General features: G+C 42.2%; 2 protein-coding genes across 8 annotated transcripts in view; one reads left to right on the top strand and one right to left on the bottom strand.

Moving 5' to 3' along the window:
• Positions 1 to 27,167, top strand: part of LOC6725770 (teneurin-a) — a 198,599-nt gene that overhangs the window by 42,450 nt on the left and 128,982 nt on the right. For 3 of the 7 annotated variants that reach the window (XM_039297391.2, XM_044923645.1, XM_039297392.2), the window contains exons 4-6: positions 16,341 to 16,949; positions 18,459 to 19,274; positions 19,802 to 19,871. In XM_039297391.2, the coding sequence (XP_039153325.1) occupies positions 16,619 to 16,949; positions 18,459 to 19,274; positions 19,802 to 19,871 (1,217 nt within the window). In that variant the 5' untranslated portion in view covers positions 16,341 to 16,618. Of the gene's footprint in view, positions 1 to 16,340; positions 16,950 to 18,458; positions 19,275 to 19,801; positions 19,872 to 26,279; positions 26,533 to 26,684; positions 26,948 to 27,167 lie in introns of those variants that run through there. The other 4 variants (XM_039297394.2, XM_039297397.2, XM_039297396.2 and 1 more) reach the window with 3 other exon arrangements.
• Positions 590 to 2,820, bottom strand: LOC6725765 (calnexin). Its single transcript, XM_002106728.4, is given in 3 exon segments — positions 590 to 1,123; positions 1,125 to 1,199; positions 1,202 to 2,820. Coding segments are annotated over 3 exon segments (1,653 nt in total). The 5' UTR covers positions 2,702 to 2,820; the 3' UTR covers positions 590 to 1,045.

A 27,167-nucleotide genomic window follows, 5' to 3' on the forward strand; every position in this document is an offset into this window, starting at 1 on the left:
TATTATATATATATCTAAAGTTCAAACATTTTTCCTCTCTGTGGGCAATCCGAAAACTATTGCTGGCATAACCCATTTGTCACACTCCCTTAACCCTGGGGTCATATCAAGTGGGAAACAAGTGGGGAACACGGTGTTCGAGTTTCCCAACTGTGTGCCAGAAAAAAACAAACTTTGAAATACGCTTTCCACTTCACATGCAAATCACTTGCCATCCGAAAAAGTATGGCAACAAATTTGTTTTTCCCGTTGCACCACCACTAATTTGCCACTAATATGTTAACAATTGAAATGATATAACTGATTTGTATGGATTTTTTGTTTACTACTATTACTGTTTAATAGAATTTAAGTAGACAAAAAATTTGTGTTTCGCTATATTATATTTTGTAAGAACACAATATTTTAATTTTAGAGCAGAATAAAAATTTAAATTTTGATCACAATTGGAAAATGCCTTATATATTTATTTAGAATTTTCATTAGAGAGCGTAGCATATTTTTTGTTTATAAAATATGATCCTAATTATTATTAAAAGCGACCCCATGTTTCACATGTGTGTATACCCCAGATTCAAACAAAAGTGAGAGCATTTCGCCAGCGTTTGCTTTTTTATTCATTAACTAAACTTCGTTTCGGCCTTTTGTTGTGTTGCTGCTGTAGTTATTGTACCCGTATCCGGTGAATTCGCCGTAAAAAAGCCGTAGAAATATGGGAAAGAGGGCTTAGTTGTAGCTACATATAAATGGCATGCCAACAGCGCGTATGAGTAATGCAGGTGTAAATTTGTTAAAGTACTCGACAAAACGATAAAGGCGGCTTAAACTGCGAAAGCTGGCAAAACAGCAACAAAGTCCTGCTTGGTTGTTGAGCTGCACCTTGACCTTTAACAGGGATTCTCATTAGCAGCCCAGGAAAGTATGCTCCGATCAGCAACAAGATCGTTTCTCGATTTGCGTAGCAAGTAGTGTAGTGTGCTTGGTAACTTGGTTGTTTTGTTGTCTTGCAACCGCTGGCGGTTGAATGCCCGCTTACTTCTCAGTGTTAGATTCCTCTCTCCCATACTTTGTCATCTAAGAAAGAGCTTTGGTTCTTCGCCGCCTTGGACTTTTGGTTCTTCTTGTGGGGTAGCGGACAGCTGTATGCTCTTCTTGGTGGTATCGCCACCATCCTTTTTGGGGCTCTGCTCATCCTCCCTCCCCACGGAATCGGCAAAAATTCGGGCTGATGGTCGTCGGTCTTCTTGGCCTCGGCATTATCCTTTTTGGCATCCAAGTACTGAACCTTATAGGTATCAGATCCACACCAGATGGTGAGGGCAACCAGCGCCACAATGGCCAGCAGGCCAATGGCCGGGCCCGAGGGATTGGCCTTCACTAGCTCGACTACCTTATTCACAATTGAGTGCCATTCAAGATCGATGTAGCGACGCTTGATGTCGAAGCTGTTGGCCGCAAAGTCACGGGCCACCTCCACGTCGTCTGTGATGATCAGGTTGTCGAAGAAAATATCGCTGGACATGGACCACAGCTCCAGACCCACAGCGCTGATTGGCGTCATTTGGAAGGGCTTGAGATCCTCAAAGAAGTCTGGATTGGCTATCTTCCGGGGGGCCCACTTGCCTTGGTAGTTTGGGTTATCGATGTAGTTGTAGTTGGGATTGAGTTGAGTGCAACAGCTTTGGGCCTTCTTGCAAACTGGGTTCTCTACCAATGGAGCCTTCCACTCGCCATCGATTTCGGTATCCCAATCTTCGGGTTTGGTGGCAGTTGGATCGAAAATCATGTCGGCATCGGGCAGCTGTAGTGTGACATTCTCGTTCCAATTCTCGGGCTTGTGGACATTGGGGTCCGGGATCTTCTCTCGCTCATCCCACGAATCTGGCTTATGGTCATTGGGGTCGTCGATCTCCGCCGGCGGGTTAACTGGTGGCTTGAAATCGGTCAGCAGGGAACCCTCTTTGATGATCTTGTGGTCAACGCGAATTTCAAAGCTGTTATCTGGACGGACCACCAGCTGGTAGAGATGGGGTAGATAGTCCTTGAATAGCTCCTCCAAACTGTTATTTGGTTTGTTGCTGTGCTTTTCGGTGATGGTGCCATTAAGGTGCTGGAATATGAAGTGCATCTTCACATCCTTGCCGCACTTGTCCGGTCCAAACATGATGGTATAGGGTGTCTTGTCATTAAACCCTTTTACTTGCTCCGTGTCATTTCCGATGGACAAAAGCTTCAGATACGAAGCGCCGCACTCCTGACCCTTCTGAACCGTGACCTCGTACTGCACCACCAGCGGCTTCTCCGATTTGAACTCGAACGGCTTTTGAAGGGGGGCGGCTATGGCCGCATGTTTGGCCTTCGACTTAAGCACCAGACCCAGATCGTTTGCCCAAACCCTGCGCTGCGGCGGCTCCCAGTTCCAGATGCCATCGTACTTGGAGATCTCCTCGGCGTTGTCGTCCTTATTGTCCTCCGAAAGCACCCACCTCTTCCTGGACGCCTCCACGTCGTCGAAGTGGTCCGCGAAATGGAACTTCTTCGCATCGATCACCGGGCTCTCATAGGCCAGCATCTCACCATCCTCGAAGTCGTCCCATTCCCGGCCCGAATCGGTGACTTTGAACGCACTCAGCAACAGCAAACTGCTGGCGAGGAGCATCGACAGCGTTGCGGCCCGATTACCTCCAATTTCCCAGTCCATTTTCAATCACTTTTCGCTGGTTTGGATTTAGTATTTACGGAAAATCAGGTTGTGAACTTAGTTTTGTGCGCTGTGTTTTTCAACAGTTTTCCCGGACTGCCAAGTAAGATGTGACACTACGACGATAATGTAAATTATACGTTTTCTGCGCTGCCTACTGTGTTTTCTCAGAGCGTGTGATATTTTTTTATCATGTTTTATTTGGTATAAACAAAGTTTTTGTGTGAGGGGTGAAAATCCCGAAGTCCCTGCGGTACTATGCTTCCAACGTCCACGTTTCCCCTACCTGGAATTCTGTTGTATGTGCGTGTGCGAGTGTTTGTGTGTGTGTGTGGAGGCTCTGACTGCAACTCATGTATTTATGAAGTGTCAACAGCGTCGTCATCATGATGCATGGCACCCAGCACTATCTTCCTTGGGTTAAGCCCAACTGCACCCCTTGCTCCACCCACATTTGTCCCCTCCATCCAACCCGCCCACCCTCTTCCCAGTACATTCAACCACCCAACCACCCATCCACCCACTCAGCCAGCCCCACAAGCCCACGTTTTATCCACTCACCTGAACTGAGCTCTTGTCGCATTCTTTGCGTTTTCTCGTTCATTCTTTTACGTGTACAGAGGGCCGGACATAAAGTATTTTAGAATATTTTTTTATGGTATTTACATTTTAACATATCGCATTTTAGTAATGAAAAGTACTTCCTTGATATTAACAAATTAGATAAGAGTTTAGATATAATTCTAAATAATACTAAATAATTGTGTGGCAATGTACTGTCTTACTTAAAAGGGCTTTTTATGGTTTTTTAAGAACTTTTATAACCACCCATGGTTGGCTGTTAATTTAGGCTTTATTACAACACATCAAACATAGAAACAGAGACAGCCAGCCGGAGTAATATTTGTTTGTTTCACGGTTCCGGTTTTAATTTGAGAGCTTTTTTAAACTACTTTTATTTTTGTCCCACTCACATCGCAACTCAATTTGGAAAGCGAAATGTGTAAAAAGTAATGGTACAACGTGGAATACTCTACAATTGAAAATACTCTTTCACATAAAGTAAAAATTATATAATACTCATAATACTAATAACATTACAGACTCATCGATTTGGTAATACCATTGGGCTTAAACCCTTTAAAATATACTCCTGCACTGCAGAGACTTTCGGGGGATCTTTGGGGATTAAGTTGCCAAGTGTCTGGTATATTTGCACAACAATTAATCATGGTAATACGAGAGCGGCGACCAAAGGTGTGGTACCTCGTAAAAGGGCTAAAAACAAGCGAAATGGAGGCGCCAACGGGGAATAAGAATAAAATGGCCGACTGTCGGCAAAATCGTGTTTCTATGTCAAGCATAAATTTCTTCCCTCTTCTTGCCCGGTCTTTCACCGTGATGAAGACAGACGATTATGTGGCAAAAAAAAAAAAAAAAGAAAAAACCATGAGGGGATGGGTTGCAAAAAATGGAGGTACAAAACAGGGGCTTGTTGACAGCGCCAGGGGAGACACGGTGCACTTAATGAATGCAGAATCCCACCATTTCCACCTCCATCTCCACTTCCATTTGCATCTCCACCTCCAACCAGCCAACCAACCAACCATCCGAAAAACCCAAGGCAGCAATGCACTTATGACATCCCACTTGCAATGCAAATAAATTACACGGAAATAATTGCATTAAGACAAAGAATAAATGGGTGTGTGTGTGTGTGCATATGTAGCGACACCAAAAATAAACTTCACATGTCATAACTGCTGCAAAAAAAATGAAAAACAAAAGAAACACATTCGCCAGCAATTTGCACGACAATTTGCCAAACAATCTGTCAAGCCGGAAACAATTCGCACAACTTTCTCTAGAGTAATCAGAGCACTCGCGAAAGTGCGAACGGAACGGAGAGTTTGCGAAATAATCAAGGGGGTACTTGATGAGTAGTTCGGGGACCTGGGACTTTCCACCATTGCGAGCCGGCAATTTGGGCTAATCAGTTGACTTTGCAACTAAAACATGAAGGGTTCCCTGAGTGCTTGCCAGGATTTTACGCAGCTAACTACTGCTCGTTATAATTGCATAGTGTTCGAAGTTATGAGCAGCTTCTGTATTATTTTAATATTTATATATTTACTATCGAAATTTGCATTTAAAGTTCTAGTTAACTATATTATTCGATGTAATCTGTTTGCCAAAAATGCTTTATCGACTTGTGGTAAAGGATTTGTAAGCCTTTTTAAGCAGCGAAAACCATTTTCCAAAGCGCTTCTCTGGGGAAAACTTCAATTTCAACTTTGCCCATTAGCCGCATGGAATGTTGTGGTAAAGCCAAATATTGCAATTCCCTTTTTTGGGCCAAATTATGACGGCCTTGGCCAAGAGTCTGGCCCATCGAAGGCTGTTCATCAAAACTCAATAGCCAAAAAAAGAGAAAATGGCAACCCAGTCGATAAAGAAGGCAGACAACGAAAGTGGAAAAAGCGAAAATGCTAAAGCCCGCTGAAATGAACTAGAAAAGAAGCAGAAGCAAATAGAGATATGTTGGTACACTAAGAAAAATTGAGGCAGAATTTGCCATAGAAAGTCTTATATCTATGTTGTATCTTTTATGTAATAAATCTAAGATATGACACTAAGATCTCTTTTGAAATTACGCAGCTCTGCTGCTGGTATAATATTCTTATTTTCTGAAATCTCTGTGATTTAATTTTTTTTAACGTGTATAAATAGAGAAACGGAAGGGAACGAGGCCGCCATATAACCGCACGGTTGCCTTAAATTGTTTTCCGACCGAATTCAACGGCGGAGCGAAAAGCGTCGAGCACATTTTACAACTCAGCTGAAGTGCTTAATTACACAGAAAGGGACGGACGAGCTGCCGGCGAAAGAGACGGGTATAGACAAGGTGAAAGAGACGACAGCAAAGACGAGCTGTGAACAATAGAACGCGCGATTCGGTAGTCGCACAACGTATGTACGTGTGTTGCAAAATCAAAACCGCCGAACAGCTACAGCTACTTGGTTATTTGTGCTGGCCGCAGCCACAGGACCCTCTCCTTCTGACGTCCCTTCAAAGGGGGGAAGGGGCGGGACTTCCCCACTCCCCGGTCCAACTCCTTCGTGGAGCCCAACTCACCCAGTGATTCCGGCTTTGCAGGGATGCCACCCGCTTAGGTGGCCATTAGTCCTAATGACTTGGGAGCCAGCTTTGCCGCTCCACGCCTTCTTTCGGGCGGATGGTACAGTAAAGCTCACTTGAATACGCACGCAGACTTTTCACTCATTAAAGATGGTACGTTGTTGACAACTAAAAGAATGGTACTTTCAAATGGTAAAGAAATATTGAAATACTTACCTTGCCTTACCTGTAAGCAGAGCTAATATTTCTTTGAAGTTCTCGAGCCAAGGATAATAGGTATGCAAAACAGCACTTTATCGATGTTTGCCTATCGTGCGAGCTTATCGATAGCGCGGAATTTGCAACCCAAAGTGCAGCAGAGACTTGCCTGTGTTTCAAGGAACAAAAGGATGGAGATAGAGTGAAAAAAGCGTGGGTAGGAGGTGTAGAAAGTTGTCGGGGGCTAAAAGAAATGTGGCAAAGAAAGTTGCTTTGTGTTTTTAATTCATTGTTCACGTTGGCTTTGTTCACCCGCTTCACCAGCAGCCATCTCGCTTCCACCGCTATGTACATGCATATTTGTGTCTCTGTCTGGCAGCGTGTGTATTTTTGCAGCGTTGCGTATTATAAACAGTTAAAAGAAGTTTGCGCGCCACACGCCGCTGCCAACTGACGCGATTTTAATACCACTTCACCATAAGAAGGGTAATTTTTAATGAGCAGGCGGACCGAGGAGCCAAAGGATCTGCCAGCGAGGAGTCATCCTGCCGCTTTATCATCGTCTCGTGCCTTCCGTTTCAGATTCAGTTTCAGGCCAGCTGCATTCAGCAAACAGCCAGGCAGCGAAACAAACACAAGGCTAAAATAAAAACGGGGAATACCCTAATGCCAGGCAGGATTCCAGTGCCGGGCATCCTGACTCGACCACAACTTTTAGTCATTTTCAACGGACAAATGACCCCGATAATTACCCTATTTAAGAAATTGAGCGTCGAAAGCCCTTTTACCAACTGGTAAACTTTATTGATTAATGGACTAAAAGTTGAGCTTAAATTCAGCCAAAGAGCATGCATTTTAGAAACTCTCTTCTAGAGTTCCTCTAAAAAATGATAATACCCTACACAAGGGTATAATTATAATATAAATAAAATGCTGGGCGGAGAACCGGGGACAGCTACCTTTTTGTTTACGACTGTTAAGAAGGAAAGATATGCGAAAAGGAGCTGCGTTGCGGCGGGCGGAAGTGTGGGAAAACTGGGAGGGGCTGGCATCCGGCGAGACCAACATCCTGCTGCACTTAACCCATATTCCAGGCTCTTTGGCATTGCCAGAAAAGGCATAATTTGCACGCATTCGTTTAGTCATTTTCATAAATAACCCCTTACAAAAAGGGGCAGTCAGGGAGAATGGAAAATGCGGCAGACACGGCATTAACATTATCGTGCTCGGCTTTCCGCCCATTTTCAGGTCAATCCGGATTCGCTTTAAACTGAATCCAATAAGTGCACAGATTTCGCTTGAACAGCGCGAAAACGAGTTCAAAATACATAATTTGCATGAGCTAAGGGCCGTGAACGTATATTATATGCGGAATTTCAACAATATGTAAATACCAGCGTGAAATTATGTTATTAATTATAATAGATTATATAAATAGGTTACAGCATATGAAGTGGACAATCGATAAAGTGAACTCTAGAAACTCTATTGACATTAACGTATGGTAGCTATTGCAAAAGGGAAGCTGCAACTTGATTGGTAAGCAATTAAATCCATACGGTAGCCGTGTTATTCCGTCAGCAATTAACATTCACCACTGACAATCGAGTGTAGTTGGTATAATAAAAACATTATTGGAACAAACACCCGATGCGGGACGTACAAAAAAGTGTGGCACCATAAAAACGCGGCGGTGGCAGAGGGGCACTGGGTCGTTTGCCCGACTCCGGTTCGCTGAACATTCAAGTGCATTCAAGTGTGCTCGCTACAATGCTGGCATCGAATGCAAGGAGGAGATGGCGGGGCACAGCTTACTGTACTAGCGCAAGTACAGTGGAGCCAACAATGGGCAATGACAATGCGTTCAAATGCTGATGATTTGCAGCCCAGACAAATTGTGGACAAGGGGGTGAGTATGGCCCACGCTGGGCACTAAAACATCAATAGTACAAGTACAAGAATGGTAAATTTCGGCAGAAAACTTCCTGCTTAAGCGTATTTTGCTTGTAAAGTATAAATAAGTTGAGGTTTAATTTGGGCGCCACAAGTGTTAAATTTATTGGGCAAGAGTCGGCCGGCTCATTTGATTTGTTGGTTATGAAAAGGCCAACGGCCATTGTTAGTTAACCACTGTGCCAGAACCCTTTTGCACCCTCCTGAATGGTCCAACCTCTTTGGGACAGCTACAGTTACAATGCATGCGGATAAACAACGAGAACAGAGAGCAACACTTGAAACAATAATAATAACACAATCAAGTGCCTGTTCACACACGCTACGAGAGTGTCTGTCTCTTTCTTTGAGTGCGTTTGTGTCTGTATGTGATTATGTGTCTGTGTGTGTGTGTGTGTGTGGCTCTGAGTGCACACATATGCATTCCACCTGAATGCATTACGTATACGCCGCGTGTGCTGCAAAAAGGGGGGTCTGCCTTGGTCGACTTTCCCCTGCCACGTTCACGTTCCTTGCTCGCATTTCTTTTCACACATGCGTTGGCCCATGCCGATGACCCAGCAGAGGACAGGCTATCCATCCTATCCTTTTGTTGGCAAGCCTTGAGGCCATCACCATCAACAGCCCCAGATCCACATCCCCATCCCAATTCCCATCCTCATCCACCCCAGTTTCATCCTCCGGCACACGTTCTCCACATGCTCTTCACTCGCAGAAGAGCAGCTCGACAGCATTCTGCAACAATGGTCGTGAGTGGGTTTGTCAGCTGCTGTTTGCCCTCCCGTCTGTGTTTGCTTTAGGTAATCATCTCGCACCGCCCAGTACCACTGCCCAATCTCCACCTCCAACCAAATCCGAATCAGACATCCAGGTGGACAGGGACAGACAGTCGGAGTCGGCAGCCGGCTGAAAGGTGCCAGGCCAAGTCAGGGCTACTTGCACAAAGGCAATCATAAATCTCATTCCCGCGAATCCCGCCCACTAGATATGGGCAAAGTCATCAAGTCGATCGAGGTGCTTTTGCTGGTGCTGATCCATATAAATGGTTTGCAGCTGTGAGGGAATCTGGATGGATGGAACTTTAAGTTTAACAAATCTGAAGAACGGTATTTCTTAAATAAATGAATGAACAGCAACAGTAACTACAAAAATGTTTATTGGTTGCATCTTGGCAATTTGCAGTGAGTAACTTTCCCTGTTTTTCATTTCGAGCAAACGGAAATTCCGTATTCTGATTTCTCCCTACGCGTTTCAATCTCGGCTTTCTTATCAATTAAGCCGCCCTTTTTTGCTCCGCACTCCCTGTAATCACAATTCTTTCGTGTCGACTTCGTCCCCTGCTCGAGCTTATCCACCTCGAGTCTTGAATGTTTCTCCATTTTTACACTTTTTGGCGAGGAGCAGGCTCAAAGGCTGGCCGGGCTGCAGCAATATCCTTCCATTTATGCATGGTGCCTGCAATTTATGCGCATCCTTGTGCCAGGTTTTCCACCCTTTTCCCCCGAAAGTCATGTCTGCAAAATGTTGCCAGCCAACACCTTCTAATAGTTTTTTTTTCCGAACCCCCCACACCCCCGGCCAGGATCCTTTTTCTCCTTTCCTCGTTCTCTTCTTTGCGAATGGCAACCACTGCTGACACCATTTTGTATCCATGTGTCGTGTGTGTGTGTGTGAGTGTGTGTGTGGAGTCCTTGCAAAGGAGCAAAAAATTAAAAATGTGTATAAAATAACTTTTGCCCTTTGACTTTTGGCGCCGTTATGCATTTTTACGCAAGCACTTGGCATCTCTCCACTCCTCTCATTTTTCGGGGTACCAGTTCCATGGTGCTAAAGGACTTCCAGGATGCCAGGAACGTGCCGCGTGCCATGAATTTCATAAACCCACTGCAACTGTACCGCTCCCTTTCCCAACCCGTTCCCCCCCTCCCCCTCTCCCACCATTTATCCTTGCCCATATCCTTAGCCTTAGCCTGGGCTTTAGCTTTTGCTTTAGACCCGTGTTTGGCCATCGCTCCTCGTGGCATGAAAACTGCTCCTTCACTTGTTATAATAAAGTTGCGGCCACAGTGGGGCAATATCCAAAAGGGCAACGGGGTCCACTCGAAATTTATATCAATTACATTGTGAATTACGATGCGTGTGCTTACCGTTAGTTAAGAGTTCTACACTGCGCACTTAATAGTTGGAAAGTTGATTTGTGGCAAAAGTAAGATGATGGATTTCGTAGTACTTCGTTGCAGCTCAAAGTTTCAAGATAGAAAAAAAAATGAAATGGAAGCAGGAGCGAAGTGGTGAAAAAGGCTGAATGAACATATTTTAAATACGTACTGACCGAAAAATGCAAGAAGCTTGAAATTATGTATATAGTCTTTTTTTTTTTGAATTCTCAGTGCATCCAAAGCCTGCAAGTTGAGGAACTTTGCCTCGCAAATCCTTACAGTTTCCCTATTCCGTATGACCAGCAAACAAAGGAGCTGTTTTGTGTGCCCGAGGGGCTAGCAGGGGGGTGGGGGCCAGAGAAGTGGAAGGGGACAGGGCATGGGGTCAACATGCCACCAACGCCCACATGCTCGCATTTCCGACATGGCCTCAGACACATGCCGAAACTAGTGGCTAGCAAAACATGTGCCTGGCATAGTTCAAATTTCACAGAGATTGGGCGAGAAAGTCCAATCTGATGAATGGAGTAAACTATTTTGATCAATAGCAACTGCAACTGGTGGATCACCAAAGGATTGGCTGCGGAAAAACATTTATTTGTTAAGCAATTATTATTAAGCCTATTGTATTTCCTCTACTGTTACGTTTTTCACTTCAACTGTATTCTTTTTAATTATACATTTTTCCTTTTTTTTGCAAGCCTAAGTGTCTAACTTTGCCATCGAAAAATCGTGTTGCAACGTTGAGTTCTTCTCTGGAAAAAATTGCCGAGCTACCATTAATTGACTTGGGTTATTTTTATCTGGATGACATCGATAGACATTCCGTGGGCGTATCCTTTTCGCAACACAGCGTCATGTCAGGACCCTCTCCTCTTCCACCATGCTGTCAATAATTTTGTTGGCAAGCCACCACAAAATGCAAAAAAAAAAACAAAAAAAATAACGAAACAAGAAGGCAGAAAGGGAACTGTGTGTTTTCAGGAAGCAATTACGGAACACGCGGTACAGCAAGGTACATAAGCGTAAGGCCCTGGCTCAGGGGTGCAGATTGTAGCCCACATAAATACTAACATTATGCGCTGAACATTTTCGCTGAAAATCTCTATTTGTTTGGCAGAGTAGTAATATTGAGTAATATATACTATTTCGATCTACTTTTCCATTTTTAAGTTACTTATTTTTGCTATTTTTCTTCGGCTCTGTGTTTGTATGCAAATAAAACTTTTTCGTTGCCGGAAATTCAAATGATTTTCAATTCTTTTTGTTTTCGTTGATCATATTCAAACACTCCATTTTATTATTGCTCTTTTTTTGAGAGCAGTGTATTTCATGGAATTTTTATTACTTTAGTTTACAGTTTCACTTTGTTGATAAATCTGAAACCCCATTAAAAAACCATTTGCATGGCTCTTGTAAACAAAAAGCAGCAATCTTTTCAACCAGTATTTTGCATTTGTTTAACGAAAATCCCTATTTGTTTTTGCAAATTGATACTATACAAAATGTACTGAGCTAGTTGTTAAATTGATTTTAAATTAGTAAGCTCCCTTACAAATTCATTCTCGTTTTTACTTTTTCTCAGAATCTGAAAAAAGTGAAAGAGGTGGTAAAAATTGGTAATTAGCCGATAAAAACGGTTATCTATATCTTTATGATCATTTTTAAAAAACGTATGAAATGCCTCTTGAATTTTTGTTTCCAATTCTTTTTTTCTAAAATCGGTTATTTGTGTGACTGTGTGACCATTTTTAGTCAAGTTATAGCTAAAAAAGGGCAAATTGAAAATTGAGCTTTTTGCCAAAAATAAGTTTCCATATTTTTTGTGAAAAAAATAATCGGTATTTTGATCAAAACATTGAAAATAATGGTCCGAATATGGAATGTCATACCTCGCTGAGTTCGTTGTTTAAATCCCAATCGAATTGCATTCAAGTTTGGGAATTCTAGGATTTTTTAATTTTTCGCAAATTTTGAATTTACAAAAAATGCGAAAATTTGGCCAAAAATTAATTTTACAAAATCCGTTTAAAAGTGAAAGGGGTGGTTAGTATTGGTTATAAGGAGTATAAAATGGTAATCCTTTTTGCTGTGTGACCATTTTTAGTCAAGTTATCGCCAAATAAGGCAAATTGAAAATTGAGTTTTTTGCCAAAAATAAGTTTCCAGATTTTTTGTGAAAAAAATAATCGGTATTTTGATCAAAACATTGGAAATAATGCTCCCAATAAGGAATGTCATACCTCGTTGAGTTCGTTATTTAAATCCAAATCGCACTGTGTTAAAAAATTGTATTTTTTTTGCATATTTTTGCCCAAATTTGATTTTATAAAACAATTGCGTAATTAGGTGCTCACAACAGACTATACCCTTTTGATGAGAACAAAACAATAATGCGAAATTACTATGCGCACAGATATTTTATACATATGAGTATTCAAAAGTCTGACATTACACATTTCTCATGGTCTTGTCTATAAAAATAATTTTCTGATAAAATCTCTGTCTCTGTTGACAGCCAGTGTTTCGAAACTCAGCTTTTAGTTGCCATTAAAGGGCGCCCCTCCCGAAAACTACGCCCCTGCCTCACTTACATGGGTGTTGTTATTTCCAGGGGCTGTTTTTACAAGGGGGTGGCGCTTCCCTCCACAAGTGTGTGCGTCATGTTTTGGTCTATGTTCTGTGTTCGTAATGAGGTTGTTTTTGCATGTTCACTCATAATACGAAATTTGGAGCTGTAACGCTGCTTTATCTATAAAACAACGCTGATGATGACGCAGCGGCTCAGGAAGTGCTTGCGATGCTGGAGGAAGTGGAAAATGGTAAATGGTAAATGGAAAATTTTTGGGCATTACGGGGCGTTTAGGGGGCGTGCCGTCGGCGGGGATCCTGAGTGTTATGGTTCCTGTCTTGTTCAATGCATTTTCGCATTTTGACATGTAATTAAACGTTTTGCGGTTGACAACGGCACGAGAAAGAGGGCACACATAGAGAGCTTGTGGTTCGCAGAGCCATTTTCCATTGTCATTGGATAAATGAACCTCCGCAGCCGAACCGAAGCCCCCGATATGCCACAAGCATGCATATAGTCATAGTCCTATATATTCATATAGTACATGAACAGTGGATGGAGTACATATCTGTTACACACTCGTCTGCATAAATATTGCGGCTGAAACAATGAAATGCGGCAGCAAAACGATTGATGTCAGAGGAAATGCGTCCTGCGAAAAAAAAAAAACCCAACAGAGTGAAAATGCTGAATTCAAATGAAGCGATATTCAAGGCGAAATAGCGCACAAAAGAACTAAGACCCAACCCAATTTGTAATTCATTTAGTGTCAAAGAGCGAAGCACTACACAAATTTCTGGGCTTTCAGCGATATGATTAAAGGAAATCAAGCGAAGATGTGGCCTGAAATTTAAGCTGTTAGGTTGCAAAATATATATAATATATATATATATATGTATATATACTACTAAAATGCTTAAGATATGAAATCGAATCAACCATCTGACCTATAATTATTATCCCATTGAGGTCATTGCCTTCGCGAGCTTCATTTAATTTGAGACCATCTTAAAATAGCAGCTGCAACGCGGCAAAGTTTCGCTGTGGGTTAAAGGCGGCGGGGCTTTAGCGGGTTAAGCAGGGGGCGGGGCGAGAAAGTTTTATTTGGGAAATGAGCAAAATAACATTTCGTTGCATACTTTTAGGGCAACACGGCTCGGGTTAACTCAATATTTTCTTGGCTCCTTGTGGTGGCACTTGGTGGATGCGGATGTAGATGTGAATGTGAATGTTGCTGCTTTCGTACACTCGACGTACTTAAGCATGCATATGAAAATGTCGGATTCTAGGCTTTAATGCCCCACTTTCCACTGCGAAGTGGAGGCGGGATGGAGCTAGCATTCAGTCGCCCATTCATTCATTCATTTTCGCATTTCACTGGCTCACATTTCTTTCTCCAAATTGTTAAAATGGAGCATGCAAAATAATTGCGTGCACCCCGCAACACCCACGCCACCATTTCACTCATAGCCCCCATCCAGTGCCGCACCCACCCAACTGCCACCTTATGCAACATTTTGCCAGGCATATAATATTTTGCTCTTAATTCGTTAGCAAAGTTTCGTTGCAGCCGATGCAGGCTTCAATTTAAAATTGCAATTGATGCTGTGCCGTTTTTCCATTTGGTCCTAGCCATCAACAGTGTTGGCCAGCCAAAAAGTTGAGGACAAACATATAGCCAAATTAGGCTCACAAATACCTAGAATCGGGCATAATCCCTTAAGAGTTACTTGAAGTGAAAAGCATTTTTCTTGACCTTTAAAATTTATATGCCCATAAGATACATAATTCATATTTTAAGATACAACATATGGTTAATTTTTTATTTTATACTTTTAGATGCCATAAGATGTGATTCTTAATGTAACATAAGATATACGAAATACTTGATAACTTAAAAATGAAATTTTCTCTTAAAAATGGAAGCCCAAATTGGCAACTCTATCTTGGTTCATTAGAGGGAGAACGCTATAGTGGCAGCATGAGAAAGAGAAATGCGTATTTGATTATCTTTCGGTTCGGACTACGGACCAACAAAGCCATACAAATGGATGCCACAAATATGCATTTTGCAGGCCAAATTGTGCATTTGCCGATGGAGAAAAGTTGACCGGCGTGTGCGGGTTAATGTGTGGGCGGGGCAACCGGAGGGAGATCGAAACAAAAAAAAAAAAAAAAAAAAATGCAATGATTCCATGAGTCACATATTGGGCGATACGAATTGACTTGAAGTCGACTGCAAATGCAGTTGCATTCGATTAAGTTCTGTTTACCCAAGAAGCCAAACACTAGGTTACACCACTTTACAACACTGCAGTTGGGCTTTTCCTGTTTACCAAGCGTTTTCCATGCTGTAAAATGGTAAATGCCGGTAAATGACTGCTAAAGAATCCGAAAAAAGGTATAGCTGTTCGAGGAAACAAGAGTGAAGTTGTGCTACTCTGAACATCTTCACTTTTTTACTGCCTTTTAAATATGTTTTAATATTTAATAAATTTGGTTTTGGAATTTCTGAATTGAAAAGAAAATATAAATCAAATATATCTCAACTTTTGTCATTATCTAGTTTTCCAAAATCAAAACCATCATGCGGGTTAAAGTCCTTCTAATTGAGATTTCCGATTGGACAGGACATATTTGGAAGTCCTTCGAATGGATTCACATCCTCTTATACCACAGCAACTCCGCCTCCTTAGAAACTCATAGTGGATAACATTGCCACACACAATCCTTGAGTCCTTGAGGCTTCGCCAGCGAAAGGTTGAGTCCTCAGCAGGGATAACCTTTGCGCTCCGTGTCCTTTTGAAACGCTTTGCGTGGCCATTGAGCAGACAGCCTTAACCCGCATCGAGCGGAGGCTGTCAGTAATGACCCACTTGTGCTGCCAGCCCTTTTCCCCTGTGTTTTAGTGCATTCAAATGCTCACTCATCAAAATCAAAAGTCAAATTGTCTGTCTAAGCCAAGCCAGCAGCGACCATAAACAGAAAGCTGCCCCACTGCGCTGACAGTTTGGCTGTTTTATAGCTAACGCAAATGCAGCGTATTTCATTTGGAGCAACAAAATTGACCAGAGCATATCGTAAAAAGTAGAATTTTAGGGTGCCAAACAAGGATTGGTGCTTTTTATAATCAAGTTTAAAGACTAAAGGAAAACAAAAAGTGATAACCAATGTATATAAATTCTAAGAAATATATAATATAGTATAGTAATACTTGCAGACAGAAAAATTTACCAAGAATACCTACTATTGTTAATAGAAGTTATATAGGATTTGCATACTATATAGAATAATAGATAACTTAACCAGGATCTAAAGAATATATATACTTGTAGATCATAGATTTTCCATGCCTCACTAAACTTGTTTCTGTAATCGATGGTGGGCATCGCTGGTTTTGTTGGGCAATGGTAAATGGGAATTGTATGTCCTCCTCCTGCAATTGCTATTAAGTTCACTTTACGTCCAGAAGTCAAAGTGAAAGTACCGGGGAGGGTGTTTTGGATATATGTATGTATATGTATATGCCCTGGTACCGGCTGCTATTTATTTTCATTTTCGTGCATTTATGGCTTTATCTTCCACTCTGCTGACACTTTGTCGTTTTTATCGTTTCAGCGTTAATTCGGTTAAGCACTTAAAGCAAACTGAGGTCCACATGGACTGGCAGTTGGCCAACCGGAGCTGGAGCGATGCTGCGTTGACAGGAGCCACATCATCGTCATCAACATCATCATCATCATCGGCATCTTGGGCATCGGCAGCGTGCTCATCAAGAACCATTGGAGGAGCACAAGACCGCTGGACAAATAGCACCTGCCTAGTCTGAGTCGACCCACATCCGGATTGGATTTGCCATTTATCCGGAAAGCTACCACATCGAGAGCAGGGCCATCATGTCCAGCAGTCACTCCGGAACAATTGGCCGTAAACGCGTGGGCAGCGGCAGTGCGGCCGGCAGTGAATATTACTACGCATCCGGCGGACTGGGATCCGCGAACGGTGGCGGCAGCGGTGGCGGGGAGCAACTGCGTCGACAGCGTTCCGCCGAGTGGCACAGTCACGGTCGTCACGGTCACGGTCATGGCCTGAGTCATGGACTGGGTCATGGCATGGGTCACGGCTACGGGAGCAGCAGCGAGGATGAGTACCAGAACACCGGACAGGCGACGGCATTCGATACCCAACTGCTCGCCCAGCTGCTGCTGCAGAGTCAGCAATTGGCAAGTGAGTACCACGGCTAATACACTCGAAGAAATGCATTTTAAAGCCATTTATAACACACAAAGAAAACCAAATCAATCGCTTAAGAAATGTAGTATTTTTCTAGGTTGAAGAAAGTGTAATGCACTCAGCATGTATTAGGGATTTAAAATTATAGTTGGGATATGTATTTAGGTATATTTTTCTAAACAGTGTAATCCGTTGGGTTTTCTTGGGTTGAATGTTACGAACCAAATGCGATTTACCAGTCGGCCAGGCTAGTAAATATTCATTATTTTATTTAATTGAATTATTCAGCTGCCGCAACTGTGTCGAGGATGTCGGAGTAACCATATAACCGACTGGCTTAGGTCCTGCCACACAAATCGATTCCAATTGCTGGCCATTGAAATCGAGCTGGCCAAGATGCTGAGATACATTTTGAGGGGGGGCGGGATACGGGGGGCACTTCTGACATTTCCCTGATTGAATTCACTAAATCGCCCGATGTAAACGATGGGTCACAGTAAAGGTAGCTTACAGGGAAACGCAAGCTACAATTATTAGAAAAAATTGTTATTAAACTCTTATTAATAAATGCATATCAGTTTTAGATTTCCTATTTATTCAGTTGAACTTATTTTTCAATGAAATAGGCTTGAGTGTATCCACTTTTTATGATAGCTAGATTGTTGCACATTTTTCCCTTAAAGCAAAAGCCCTTTTACACGGTCATAAAGCGCAATGGATCGCAAAACTGTCGCTTAACTGCGAGTTTTCACTGTACTTTGACAGCACTGCGATGGCAGCACCGCGAACGTCAGCAGTGTGCAATTCAATTACAATCAAGTTGGCAGCGCCGGCCTAATGGCCGATACAATGGTACATCCTCTCTGATATTACACCACCTCACCGCCCACCGCCCACCGCTTTTCCGCTCAATTTTCCAACACCCCCTCCCCCCAATCCCCACTGCCAGTTATCCCGCAGCGAACTTAATCGAAGCATAAAACGCAAATCGCAGCGACTTCAGCGGGGAAAATGCTCTTTTTACGGGCCGCCTGCATTTGTTTCGTTTCGTTTTATTGTCTGTTAATATTTAATGCAATTTACGATTCATTTTTTACAACCTAATAACGCTCGGACGGGCGCGACGATTTCTCGCAAATTGTTTGCCGGCCGTTACTCTTGCGGGAAAAGTGAAAAGCCAGCTTTTCCCCCACCATCTACGCAACTTACCAGTTGCGCAATTTCACAGTTTCGCAATTTCCACGCAACAAAACAAACAGAATGCGACATCCTGTGGCCTGGAAATTGTAAATGTTTGATCGCAGTGTAGGCATGAAAACCTTAAATAAATACAATTATGGATTCTCTAGGGTCAAACAGGGAAGTTGGGTTCCATAGAATCAATCAATGAAGTCATCAATTAGTTATAGAAATAAATAAGAATACTCTATACCCTAGAATACCCTATAAATACATATATTGAATTTTCATTAATGTTGCTTTTGAATTTTTGCATATTCGCAGGCATGGAGCATTATAACTCAGACTGTGAGCCGGATTACTTGAGGCAGCGCGATCGTCACCAGGATGAGGACACGCCCCTGGGCGATGCCCCGCCCACCGTGGCCGCCGCCCCCGAGGTGACCTATGCGCAGCCGCACCAGCAGCGCTCCTCGATGGCGGGGTCACCACTGAAGGTGTCCACCGTTTCGGCGGGCAAATACCAATCGAATGCCAATCTGGGCCTGTTTCCCAACAGCAGCAGCAGCGGCGGCAGTAGTGTGCAGAATGGAGTCACCGCCCACACGCCGCGCAGCACAAATCCCTTCCTGAACGGCTCATCCAAGTTCGCCGGCGAGGATGGCGGCCTGGAAAATATCAATATGCTGAAACCATCGGCCTCCTCCTCGACGGCGGCGTCCTCGAGCATTCGCAGCAGCCATCGCAATCGGAATGCATTGAATCGCCTCAGTGGCATGACCAGTTCCAGCAGCGATTCACAGACCCACCACCAGCAACAGCAGCAGCAGCAGCAACTGCAAATTTCGCAGCAGCAGCAACAGCAGATTGCTGCAGTTAAGCAGCAGCAGCAAATGCTGCCGCCGGAGGACAGCGGCGATGATGAGTTCGTCCTGGGTCTGGGTTCCCTCGAACTGGGCAACTGCAGCAGTGGCGGGGAGTCGGAGGAACCGCCGCCGGAACCGGCGCCACCAGAAATCCCGCCGCGCACCCAATCCCTACTCATGTCCCTTCGCAAGCACTCCGACTACAAGCTGAAGTACGAGGAGAAGGGTGACCAGAAGCACGAGGAGTTCATCCCCACCAGTCAGCTGCAGAAGGGTGAGTTCAGCTCCAAAAAGGGTTCAGTTCAGGCTGGAAACATATGCCTATCTTAATAAACCTAACTTAAATCAGTATTGAAAGATGACTTTTTAAGCATATAAGGCAAATTACACAGTACTCAAGTACTCATTATCAAATGTTTCAAATCATATTCAAATGTCCTCAATTAATTAGATTTTCAGAAAAAAGTATACCTTAACTAGCTATTTAACTTGTAACCGCAGATTTCATTTGAAATAAAGAAGGAAAAATTGCCCAACTAGGCAAGGAAATAGAAACAGTGGGAAATTGCAGCAAATCCCTTAAGCTTTAAGTCCCAAGCTTTTTAGTACAACTCTGTAAGCTTGCTATGTTTTTCGAAATGAGGAAAGCTTTTCGTCCTGTGGCAAAGTAAACCTTTAACAGAATTTTCGCCTTACTTACATTTATGTTAGTGCTTAAAGCTTAGGACAAGTTTTAAAAGCTCATTTACCATATACAAAATATTAACTACATTCTATTTTATTTTCTGCTATTTCTTACAGATTATATTCTCAGCGATAACCTCCGTTCAGATCAGCAACTTAAGCCTATATCACCAGGCGACTCAAATGGGTAAGTGCAGTTCATAATTTATTAAAAAATATATTTCTTAATTGTTGGAACTTTGACATTCAGGGGAATCAACCATATTTAGATTACTTATCTTATCTTATGTTAAAATGATTAACTCTTGCATTAATCACTAAGCTTCAACTTGTTTAAACGTATTTCATTATAAAACCAAATTATTTAATTCATAAGCTGTGACTACAATATTCCTTTTCGGAATATCCTTTTCGAAATCAAGAGCTTAATCTGATTTAACCCGCTCTTTTTCTTTGGATTATTCACCCTGTGTGCTGTGTTTCTGTCATCGAAACTCGACTTAAATCCATCAAGTGAAATTTTTGGGGTGACCAAAGTGGGTGATGTGGAGTTTTCTGTTCGCATTCGGGAAGACAGAAGCATATTGGATAAAAACAGCGCCGAAGGAACCTCCACATTGTCAACGTTTGCCCTCTAATCTCCGGCTGGACTATGGAACTCTTTGAAGCTCATGTTACCCGAAGCCCGGCCAGACAAAAAGCAACAGATGCACTGGGAAAAATCGGAAGTAATAGTTAGTTAAATTCAAAAATGGGTTCCATATATAAACTTTTGCATCCTTTATAAGTTATTAGAAAACCACACTTAATTCATTGACACAACTTCCACTTAACTACAGCTATTGCAAATGCAGTGCTTATGGGATTTGCATGCAGTTTTTTTTCCAGTGCACCGGAAGTGCGGTGTAAAATGAAGCTCGTTCCATGTTAACGGCAATTAAATTCGCAAAATGGTTTCGCATTGGCATACGTGTTCGCCGGATCGCAGTTTGTTTGTTTATCGTGTCCGTCAGTCTATCGGTTCGGTACTCCGTCTCAGTTGGTCGCTCCAGCTCCATCTCCGACTCCTGCGGCCTTTCCCGCTTTTCCGGGGTTTTCCGCAGTCTCGTATCTCATCTACAAGTGCAGCTCCATTGTAATCCCGGGCAGATGTGGAGACACCAAAGCCGCAGCGCCAAACTTCAAAATGGCTGCCTTTGGTGGCCATTGGATTCGCCTTTTTTGTCCCTCAGTTTTCCGGAGGGGGTAACCTATTCGCCCGCAGACCCTTCTACTCCTGCACTCTCCGACCATTTTACCCCTCCCCCCAACCCATCTGGCAAAAAGATGTCCGTAGCATTTTGCGGTTTTGTAAGCGGCTTTCGCCTCGCATTTTGTTTGTTCTGCTCCTCTGGATTTCTCGTCCTTCAGGCGGCCTCTTTGTGTATGTGTGTGTGTGTGTGTGTCTGTCTCCTGCCACGCCCTCTGGTTTGTCCACCGCCCCCGCAGCAGGCATTTACCCCCCGATTTTCCCACCTGCCACCTGATGCTCCAGTTCCAGTTCCATTGGCTGTGTGCAGCATAATTAAAGAACTCGCTTGGAGATTACGTGGTTTTATAGGTTTAACCATTGCCATTGGATTCCCTCGTCCTCGCAGCTTGTCGGCAGGACTTGGTATTTCTTGCACATTTTGGTGGATTTTCCAAAAACGGTGAAAGCCTGCAGGGGAGGAAAAGGAGGAAAAGCGGAAGAGGCGGGAAAGCGTTTCAGGTAGCCGAAAGTTTCCACCGCAAGACAGACGCTAATGTTACAGCTAATGATTGCGAAGCTCCTGGAGCTGCAGGAGTAGCTCCTCGAGCATCGGATATTCCACTGAATGGAATGAAAACCATGGGCCACAAACAATGGCAGCGGCTTAAAAAGTGAGAAAAGTGAGTGAGTGAGTGAGTGGCAGTGGAGGGAACCAGTGGATTTTCGCCGGGGAGACAAGATATAGTCAAGTGGTTTGTTTACACTAAATTACTGCAATACGCAAGGGGGGCTAAAATAAGAGAGTCTTAATTTTGTGGAGATTTCTGGGCGGTTAATTATGTCAGGTGTAAGTAAGATATAGAACGAAAAGGAGACAGGTATTTTTTTGAAAAAAGAGCTCGAAAGTTGTTGAAGTTCTGAGAAGGCTGTTCACTTAAATGATTAAATGATTGATTAAAAAAGTGCCTTTAAATTATTAAATCAATCAAAGGAAGCAAATGTAACATTGATCGAAGGGAGTACATTTTCAAAGGCGTCTACATTTAATACAAGCTTTAATGCTGCTTAGTACGAAGATAAACTCAACAGCTAGACGCACAAAGGACCCTCTTTTGGCTTTTGGGTCTGAGTTTGGTGGGAACAATCCATAATGGCCTGGCCAAAAGATGAGAGATTATCGTGGGCTGACCGAGCGGAGTACATGGCATATTCTATTAATGTGGGGATCATGAAAGTTTTTACAACTAAAACCGGATTGGAATTGGCAATTTCATGGTTCGAGTGCAGTGCCGCAGGAAGATAGCTGCCATTTTTATGGCACATTCGTGAGCTTATTGTAATGAATTGCCTCGGATTTTTCCGCCCCTCCGTTTACCGCCAGCTTCAATACACATATGTATATATATATATTTTTTTTTTTATCTCTCCCTAAAAGGGGGAGTGGCATGTGGAGCATGTGGCATTTGCTGTAATCATAATTTTATGTCCGTCTAAGTAGCTGCGCATGACGACTGTCAACGACACGGCCTTTATCCTGACCCACTCCCACTTTTCGAACCCCGCAACATTATCCTGCACCATAAAAAAAGCCAGACTTCATGGCAAATAAATTGGAAAAATAATGTAGCAAAAAAAGTGTTCAAAAGATGTATTTCATTAAATAAGATTTCTATTTATAGGAAGAATTTATATATAAATTTAATTTTTATAAATTAACAACTGTTTCAACCCTGCATTTGAATCAGTTTCGAATGTGGGTATACTATTTTCTGCGAGTGTAGCAAGCATGTTCACATCCTGTCAGCCAGAGTCTTAAGCTGTCTGCCACACGTTGTGGCTGCCACAAATTCGAAGGACATGAAATGGCGAGAGTCCTGCAACAGTTAGCGGTCAATTGACTGCACTGGGGCCGTCATACGGGCCAGTTGTCTTTGGCAGATCTGGGTCTGAACTGTCGGCCAAAGCGGATGACAGTCGGTAACCAAAAGCGACAGATCCCAAAAATAAAACTTCAAATGCTAAATTTGTATATATCGTTAGTTCTATAAACAATTTAATGGAATCCATGAAATTAAATGGATTTAAAAGGGCATCATGAATATCAACTGGCTGATTTTCTTGGCACATCGTTAACGAGTGATCATTGAATGTGGTAAAATGTTGAAGGTGAACTCGAAGATGCCCATGATCGCTGACAGTCGAAGATATATGATGGGAATTAATAAAACAAGCGTAAACACTTAAAAGGCGCTCCACACCGAATTGACTCAATCGTTTTTGGCCTCTTTTTTTTTTTTGAATAATGGTAGGGGCAGTGATTTAAAAACAACCAAAAAACCTTTCCAACGCCCTCGCACTTTTGTTCGTTGAATGAGTCAGGAATTGAGTGAGTGTCTTGCTGAGTGACTGGCTCGGATTTTCACTTCTACGGATTTGTTTGTCAGAAAATGAGATCTCAGAATCATCTGGGATTCTGAAAAACGGGGATTTGAACCTTCAGATACCTTGAATGGATATAAAATAAGAAACTGAATACCAGATTTTTAAGCAACTATATTTTTAAAGTCAACTTATCTTACAAAATCGAATTCGATTTGTTTCCTAGCTGAAGAAACGAGATTCAGCCACTCAATCTTTAGGTAATGTGATCTCCTAAACCGTGAAGAAATCCAACAATATGAACATTGTGGTATACCTCAAAAGACACGGCAAAGAACGGGTATCAAAGGCGAGTAAAACGAACAGACTAATTGAAAACAATCATTAAACAGAAACTGAGACCTGGACTGCGAAGTGGTTGTCTGGGGCGCCCGTTTATGTGTATCACTTAATTATAACTGTACACACACACATCCGCCAGGCGATATAGCATCCATAAGATACAGATACAAACGCTGTGGGATGCCCGCTTCGGTTTGCTTATCCACTTCATTAAAGGAGTTGAAAAGGTGGCAGGGCAAACAAATGGACGGTACATATATCGTACATGGTATGTGGTATATGTGGATGGTTGGATGGATGGATGGTTGGATAGTAGGGATCGGGAACTGGCGCTGGCCAGAGAATATGACCAAAAGCAGTAGGAGTTGACCGCGAAGACGTCCCACTGAGTTGGGTTCTTCACTTTTTTCGGACCCTCGAAAGGCAACCTTCCCGAAGACCTTCGTCAGCTCACTTCTTTATTAATTAGGCATTTTTTATTTTGGAGCTTTGTAAATCTGCGATTTCGGCGCCCTTCTCTTTCGCCGGCGCTCATAATTTCGCGTAATTATGCTCAATTGTTTAATTGTCGACTGATTTGGCTTAATTGAATTTGTCTCTGGATGTCAAAACAAAGTTGAAAGTTCAATCGGGGGCGAAAATGTGCTGGCTGTGGGAACTCGAAACGGAAATCGTTGACATTTTCAACCGGAGGTTAAATTAACCAAACCACGTGATTGGATGTACATGTTCAACTTAATGAGTTGAAAATATTGTAAGCATTTAAAACAAATCCAATAACAATGCAACTTTCAATTGTATTACTATAACTGAGTATTTAAATTGCAAATGGTTGTGCTATTATTCTAAACGTTGAATAATAATCATAAACAAAATGCAGTGCAGTTTGTGTAAATTTTCATCGATCGTTATGGCTTTCCATTGAATTGCCCTGATGAATGGTTGAAAGTTCTCCATTACTTTCAATCTAGCTTACGGTGGATATATATCCATATCCACCAGCCGTAACGGATCAGCTTACCAATAACAAATGGCCAACTATCAACCATATGAAAAGCAACAACAATGCGGGCCCACGCAACACATGCAACAACAAACAAAATAATAGGAAAATTTGAAAATTTGTTTTTTTTCTTGCTTTTCCTTTCCCTCAAGTGGCGCTGACGAAAAAAAAAACTGGAGTGAGATCCCATCACTCATGGGAAATTCATAAATTCACGCCGACGACTATGCAATTAATCTGCTGCTGGTGCACTGAAAGAAATGGATTTATTTCAAATATTTTTGAGTTTAAAAATTATGAATATGCCAAAATAATTAGTTTTGATAATTAGAGAGACATGCAGTTTCACTAGTAGCATGGTGATTGCATAAATGACTGCATAATTTTTCGCAGTGCACTGTACATTTCACCACCTCTCTTTCTGCAGCTGTCTCTTTCGTTTTTACGCGCATGCGCGACAGCTGTTGACAGCGACGCCAGCAGCGCAGTCGCCGCCCGCTGAGTCCGTTGATTGACCTTATTATTATTGTTTTTTTCTTGTTTCTTGGCTGTGAGAAATGTTGTTAAAATGTTGTAACTGTTCTCCGAATATTCGTTGTATTTCCAAGTCCAAGTGTCACGTTACAATAGCCATTTATAACACTCCTCTTTTAATTTGGTGTAATTAATCTTTGCAAGCGCACAGGCATAAAAAATCACACAGAGCTCAAAAATGCAAATTACGAGAAACCAAAATATTAAAGATATTATGATAAAAACCAAAACATTATGGCAAAGCCAAATAAATGCGATAAAAATGCAAATCCTTCAACAAGTTGTTTCCGAAAAATAGCCAAGTTAGCAACCTATTTTTGGATGCTGGTATAAGAGTAGCGCGTATAACTGTTATACAACAAGGATAAGCAAGAGAACAAGGAAAGAGTAAAATCTAGCGCGACAAAAGAGAGTCAGGAATAGTTGTAAGAGTAAAGTAAATAGTTACATAAAACATTAACGAGCAAAAGGCATAAATTTACTACAGCTAATGTATAAGAAACTCCTTGAATTGGCTGAAAGCTTAAAATTGTTAATATTAAATAAAATAATATTGCAACTGGACTTTTGTTAGAGCTGAGAAATATAAACATAAGTTAATACCACAGTGCATGAATAAATAACGTAAATATAATACTTAAATGGAATGAATAACTTTTACGGTTGGTCAACTCTTGGTAGTTGTCGTTCTTATATTGCTTTTAAATATAAATTTACTTAATAAATAAGAACATGAAACAGCTGTTCGAGAAACAAAATAAAGGATAATGCCAGTTAATAACAACAATAACAAAGTGCAAGAGAACAACAAAAACCTGTGGCGGCTAACATAATGTTAAATGAAATCCTGTTTACTCATGTTAATGCCCACCAATGTTTACCAACAGACTGTTAGGCAAGAGAGAGCCAAACACTCTCTCAATTTCGCTCGCATAAAACGCAACGCTATCAGCCATATCGCGCTGTCCCTTTCCCTACCACACGCTCCACGATTGCGTCCTGCGTTTTATCACAACATTCGTCGCGCGTGAGAGCAAAAGAGCGGCGTCGTAAGAGCGGAGAGTGACCGTTTTGGGCCGCCAGCGAAAATACAACACCAGCGAGAGAGCACAAACCTCGGCGTTTTCGGACTGGCCACACTGAGGCAAATGCAAGCGACGGAAACCGGAAACAGTGCGATTTCAGTCGTCGTATTCGCCGACTCAGCTCCAACTCGAACGGTTCTTTCGCGGCCGTTTACCGCTACTCTTCGGGTGTGTGTGTGTTTTTTTTTATGCGGCTCCGTGTAAGCGCGTGCAAATCATCACTGCCTCTCGCTCGCACACGTGTGTGTAACGGCGTCCCCGTGTTTGTGTACGTGTGCGTGAGCCTGTGTGTTTTTGCGGAACATTTGTTGTTGTTTTCAATTTGTTACTGCCCCTTTTAATTTCGCCATATTTTCGATTTTATGTCCCGTTCGAATTTGGTTTTAATCAATTCTTGTTTTTTGTGTCGTCCTCTTTTTTTTCAAGTGCTAAAGTGTAAAAGTCAACAAATACGAAAGAAGATAACGAAAAACACAAATAAAACGCAAAACACAACAAAACCACTAAGAAAATGCAAGTTTCTTGAAACAAAACATCAATGTGAAACGGATTACAATCACTGAGAGCAGCATCTTTATTTGGATAAAAAACGAAAAGCATATAGAAAAGCCAAAAGCGCACGAGATAGAAAAACAACAACTGGATTGCAAGTGCATTTGCAATTACTTTGGAAAAAACAACAACAAAATGTAGGTCACCTCTGATAAACAAAAGGGAAAAAAAGAAATGCAAAAACATTTCCTTTTTCCTTGGCCCAAAAAAAAAAAAAGGGTCGCAAACTGTGAAATAATCATATACATAACAACAACTTTGTGCAATGTTACGCTTTACTATTATTCTAACGGTGTTTTCTCGGCCCATCCTCTTGCAGTCCGCCATTCGCTTTTGTTATTTCTGCAAATTGCCAAA

The sequence above is a fragment of the Drosophila simulans genome, chromosome X (genome assembly GCF_016746395.2).
Source record: "Drosophila simulans strain w501 chromosome X, Prin_Dsim_3.1, whole genome shotgun sequence".
NCBI classification, from domain to species: Eukaryota; Metazoa; Arthropoda; class Insecta; order Diptera; family Drosophilidae; genus Drosophila; species Drosophila simulans.